Source organism: Cornus florida, unplaced genomic scaffold (assembly GCF_030987335.1).
Source record: "Cornus florida cultivar Cherokee Brave unplaced genomic scaffold, ASM3098733v1 CherokeeBrave_3.0.0_Hap2_Chr04, whole genome shotgun sequence".
NCBI classification, from domain to species: domain Eukaryota; kingdom Viridiplantae; phylum Streptophyta; class Magnoliopsida; order Cornales; family Cornaceae; genus Cornus; species Cornus florida.
The window spans coordinates 85,377,902-85,383,901 of NW_026775574.1; the positions used below are offsets into that span (position 1 = coordinate 85,377,902).

At 31.8% G+C, this 6,000-nt stretch overlaps 1 protein-coding gene across 1 annotated transcript; it reads left to right on the forward strand.

The window, feature by feature from the left end:
• Positions 1-3,400: 3,400 nt before the first annotated feature.
• Positions 3,401-5,094, forward strand: LOC132302292 (uncharacterized). Its single transcript, XM_059799136.1, has one exon. It carries the CDS (start codon positions 3,607-3,609, stop codon positions 4,174-4,176), a length of 570 nt encoding a protein of 189 aa, XP_059655119.1. The 5' UTR covers positions 3,401-3,606; the 3' UTR covers positions 4,177-5,094.
• Positions 5,095-6,000: the final 906 nt, after the last annotated feature.

Genomic DNA, 6,000 nt, shown 5'->3' on the forward strand with positions numbered 1-6,000 from the left:
TGAATCCACTTTTTTCTGTACATTTTTTTTAATTTTTTTTTTGGATCTCAATGAAAGATATAATTTCTTCACTATATATATATATATATATATATATATATATATATATATATATATTAGAAGTTTTTTTCGTGCCAAAAGAGATAATTTTTTTAATGGTTACAAATTTTCATTATTTTTTTTGGTCCTGCCAAAATAGGCAATTTATCCAACAATTTTTTTTTTTTCCGTCCTGTAAAAAAATATTATTCAACTTTTTTTTTTTCTTGTGAAAAGTGACCTAAAATATTACTAACGATTAGAGAGCTAAGGGGAAGAAATCAGAAAGTACAGTTATTGCCATTTAACGAGTAATAATAAAGTTAAGATTATAATTACCATTTTCATTTAAAATTGTAATGCAAACCTAGATAACTAGACTACGAATATTGCCTCCCTTAAAAATTTTAATTTTGAAGGATTTACATTTATTTATTTTGTAGAATACTTGACCAAACACATATGATATATGTGATTTAAGCTTGGACATTTTGAAATTTATATCCAAAAATTGGGTCAATTTGATATGATTATATGAACCAGTGAAATAGTCTCATGCTATATTGGACATATAATGATAATGAATGCAAATGCCTCGATAGTGAAGTAGGATTAGTGTTTCTGTGAATTTTGAAGTGTTAAATTTCGACTCTTTCCATCTATTAATCTAACTTCTAATCTAACTTCTAATTAGTGTCTCTGTGAATTTTGAAGTGTTAAATCTCGACTCTCTCCATCTATTAATCTAACTTCTAATTATGTTTGACAAATAAAGCAATTTCGAAACAAAGTATCATTAATGTTTTTAAAAACTGTGACATCACAATGCTTCAAATGTAATTTTTAAAAATTGTGTTTTTGGTCAACATTTTTTATATTTTGACCTTTCAAAATTGAGTTCAGTCCATGTTTTTGAGTTTGACATGAGTCCATTTTGAGTTGAACTAGAACTAAATCTGTCCCAACATTTTTAAAATTGAATTAAACCGAATTGTAAATGATTGATTTTTTTTTTTTTTTTTTAAATAAATGGGTATGCTTCTATAAATAATTAAAAAAACAATTATACACAATCCATAAAAATGGACACAGACTTGGTTCAATTCTATAATTTTGGATTTCTGAAACACGGAACCACGTACACACATATTCATAGAATTTCATACTAATCAAATGTATTCAAATGAAAAATTAACATTTAGTAAGTTATATTATCTATTAATAAAAATCAAACATTTGTACCATTATATTTTATGTATATATTAAAACTATTGAATGGTCCCATTCTCTTTAACCCTAAATAAAAGACAAATAGTTATCAATAGTTATTTAATTTTTTGAATCACAACCGAAACATTTCATCATAGAACTAGACCAAAATATATAATACATTTAATGATTTTTTGTGCACCCTTCGTCGACCATGACAAGTGTAGGAAAATTGATTTTCTTTTGAAAATAAATCAGTGGATACATTGGATTTGGCTCTCGATTTGGTCCTCCATTTTTTGAGGATAAATTAGTATTCTTTTAACTTGATTATTAAACAAAAAAAAAAAATATATTCTAAAAGTCTTGTAGTTGTTTAGTTTTTTATTAAACAAAAGTTATTTTCTCGTTTAATATACTTAACTAAAAAAGGAAAAAGAAGATGAAGAGAGAACCACTTTGTCTTTGTTCTATCAGGATACCCGTGAATTTAATCTTTAAACTAGATTTTTATTTTTTTTCATTTAGTTAATGATGGGTGGTCTGGTTTGTTGTCTCGTGATATAGGTTTTCGTTTTTTTGATCTATCTTTTAAGTTGTCTGGGGACAATTGGACAAACTGGTCATCATCTTAAAAGTGGATTTTATATCATCATCATGCTTTCCTCTTCTTCCAACAAAAAGTGGACCATCTGATCTCTTCAATGCCCATGAAATTTCTACAGTGATTGATATCACTGAGCTAATCATCTCGTCATCAAATCCCCACTCACTCTCTCTCACAACAACAACTCTACTTATAACATTTAAGTTTGCGGTTAGCCAGAGGCATTAATTGAAAAAGTGAGGCAAAGTTTGGTTTACCATTTAAGTTTGCTCTTAGCTAGAGGCATTAATTGAAAAAGTGAGGCAAAGTTTGGTTTGGTTTCCCAATTTTTTTTTTTGTTAGTTAGACTGAGGCATTGATAAAGTGAAGCATGGTCCTAAAGAAATATTTTAGAACTTTTTTTGTCTTTTAATAAAAAAAACAAATGTAGGACTTAATGTCAATTTACCCTACCAATTAAATTGCTTTTAACACTTGAGAAACCCACCGAAAAGAGTAGCCCCAATCCAAAGGCACCCAGCCCTAATATATGTGCCTCGTCATCCCGTGCCTATACAATAATTCACATCACTTTTGCGACAATTATTTTACATTGCCAAACAACTTTCTTTTATTTAGATAAATTTTACTTACTTCTCTCGAGTTTGTCAATATCTCATATAGGCCTCTCTATGTTTTATAATCTCACTTATATTCTCTGTAAGTGACTTTTTACCGTTTTGCTCATCAAAAGTTTATTATTATTTCGGCATTAGAAAAGCAAAATGATCCGATAAGGAAAAATCTATTATATAAATCAAAATTTTAGGAGAGGTAAGTGAGATTATGAAACATAAAGAAAATTTATGGGATGACAAACCTCAAAAGAGGCAAGTAAAATTTATTTATTTATTTATTTTTATAAATATCTATTGTACCACGGTGTCCATCGACACATAACCAAAACACAGGATCCCTCCATGGGAGGAGATTTAAGTTCATGCAACAGGTGGGAGCTCCCACTTTATGCATCTAAAGCTAGCTGTTAACTCACCGAATATTTTTAGTACCATTTTGATAGGACTGTAAAAAGGTTTGGCAATAACCTCTCAGCATCACAATTAACAATTCAAAATGACAAGTATTGCATTTTAAAAAATCATTCCAACTATACAGATATTTTAATGAAGACAATAAACTCCATACTATACAGATATTTTAATGAAGACAATAAACTCCATACTATACAAATCTTTTAAATGAAGGCAATTTACTCCATTTAGGTTCAAAATTTATGATTTGAAAAAGGCAAAGAAAAAGAAAAAAACAAGACATTACTTAGCTAGGTGCATTGCATGAGCTGCATGCAATGACAAAATAACTCCTAAAGTTCCTACCGTTGTCAAAAGAGGCTTTTCATCCATATTTTCATGACAAATCCAGGTGATTCAGGATCTCTCTCTCTCTCTCTCTCACACACACACACACACACACACACACACACAAACAAACAATCAATGCCAGCATGAGAGTTTAACTGTCCACGGAAAATTAAACAGTAGTAACACAATATAAATTAGAAGGTAGGGGCATACCATCTCCTACTTGATATCAACTTCAGATTCAACAACTTGTCTAAAACTTCAATTTCTCTCAAATCCACTCTCACTCTTGCTGTCATCCAAACCTAGCTAGCTCTCTACTTTCTCCGATTAGGGTCTTTTTCATCTCCTTGAAAAAGGTTATTTTCTAGTTGTTTGAGTGGTTGTGTCATGGCACCATTTAGAGAGATTCTTGTTGGTTTTAACACTAAGAGCAACATTGTCCAGAAGCCCTCAAAACTGTCAATGGAAAATCTCCAAAGAACCATATCTGATATCTCATTAGAACTAAGCAAAGAAGCCAATGAAGCAAAAATACTACCACCAATTTCTGAGGTTGAGGATGCCAAGTGTGAGTGCTGTGGCATGTGTGAAGAGTGCACGCCGGAGTACATAAACCGTGTCCGCGACAAGTTTTCCGGAAAGTTGATATGTGGGCTGTGTGCTGAGGCAGTGAAGGAGGAGATGGAGAAGAATGGAGGGAAGAGAGAAGAAGCTTTGAGTGAGCACATGAGTGAATGTGTGAAGTTCAGTAGGTTTGGTAGGACATACCCTGTGTTGTACCAAGCCGAGGCCATGAGAGAACTACTGAAGAAAAGCACAAGGTTAAATGGAGGTAGGGCTAAGTCTGTTAGCCCTAGAGATAGGGGTGGACCAAATAAGGGTGGCATAGCAAGGAGCTCGAGTTGCATTCCGGCGATCACGAGGGAGATCAAGGACCTGAAAATGTTAACGGAATAATATTGAATACTGGGTACCTATTATGTAGTATTCTCGGCCAATAAATATTTACTATTTTCTTAATTATGGAAAATAAAAACTAACTATCGGGTCGATGTACTACATTGTTGATACCCATGGTACCGAATACTTTCTCGTTGTTAATATGGTCTTTCCATCTCAGGCATTTCAGCTGCTCTCTAGTTTATGCCTTTATGCTATAGCTTCTTGTAAATTATAGTATTGTTAGCATAAAACTAGGGATAATTTTGGCAATTTGATCTTCTCTCTCTGAGTTTTGACGACTGCTAAGATATATAACTGATTTACCAGTATTTTCTCGTTGAACATCAAGGGTTTTCATTTTGAAAAAGATACTCGATCTCTTGTCGCATGTATTACTCATAAAATTGTAACCTCTGTTTCTCAATTATTTTTTTTTGGTTAAAAGGTAAGCTTTTATAAAGAAAAAATTAATGTACAATGTAGTAGCCCACTATAGGGCAGCAAACAATTACAAGGCCAGTGCCAAGGCCGAACCCAGAAGACATAGCAGCCACCTAACGGAGGTCATGAGAATGCACTTGCACACCATGTATGATTTCCTGCAAGAATAATTGTAGCAAGTCTTCCTGCTCAGTCATAAGTCTCAGCTGAGCACCACTCCTTAACTTTAGTGATGAGAGCTTAGCTATGTTTCTCAATTATTGTTTGTAAATATCTTCATGTCTGGTTTCTCTAGTAGGATTTACAATTACTTGCTTCCAGTATTAGGATTGTTTCAAGTCTTGGTGTGTGAGTGTATTCTTGCCATTAAAAAAAAAATAAAAAAAATTATATACTAATTAAACAACTCTTGGAAATTTGTTAGTTGATAGATGTATAGTGCATCCCTCGTGTGGTCCTAAATTCATAATTCCCATTGTAACTATTGAGGTCTTTGTTTGTAACACGTGAAATATTGTTTGGAAAAAGTGCATGGATGCATGCATATTACAAGTTTGTTAGGTTGATATGTATTCATTATTGCGAATTGACAAAATAAAATGTCATTGTGGTTAATTTAATCTGGTCGATATATCTATGAAAAATATATGGATAAATTACTAAAATAACAAATATATCTTTAAAAAAAATTTGGCTTCAAAGAAAGAAGTTTCAAAAGTAACATTTTCTTATTACTCTATAATGAGATAGAAGTTTCAAAAGCAACATTTTCTTATTTCTCTATAATGAGATTTTCGAGAAAGTCTTTTACATATGTGTAACCAAATGTCACAATTTTCTTCAAATGCACTTTTCAAACTTGGAATGATTTTTTAAGGCTTCACGAAGCTCCCGTCTTTTACATATGTGTAACCAAATGTCACAATTTTCTTCAAATGCACTTTTCAAACTTGGAATGATTTTTTAAGGCTTCACGAAGCTCCCCAAATGGGCCCTGATAGACTAGACTTTTCACGAGCTTGGATAATCATTTTTACAATTATGATTGGACTTTGAGTTAAAAATTATCAACTCGAACTTAATTAGGTAAAGCTTGGGTTAATGTGCCCTTAACTAAGTTTAAACCCGAACTTAACTAGGGTGACGTTTAGGTAGAGGTGCCAATAACCTGAGTCCAACCTGAACCTGAATTTCAATACTATATAAATATTATTTTAATAATATACTCCATCCGTCCCAAATTAAACGTCTCCTTTTCGGGATTCTAAGGGTCTGCTTGGATTGTAACTTTGAGAACAGTTTTTTATTTTCAAAATATTAAAAGTAGAAAATTGTACAAAAAACTCAACTTGGTTCAATTTTCTAAAAATTCAGTTATAAAATTGTCTATTTTTAGAT

Excerpts from the sequence above, each read along its gene's own strand:
- LOC132302292 (XM_059799136.1), top strand. The coding sequence starts at position 3,607 with ATGGCACCATTTAGAGAGATTCTTGTTGGTTTTAACACTAAGAGCAAC.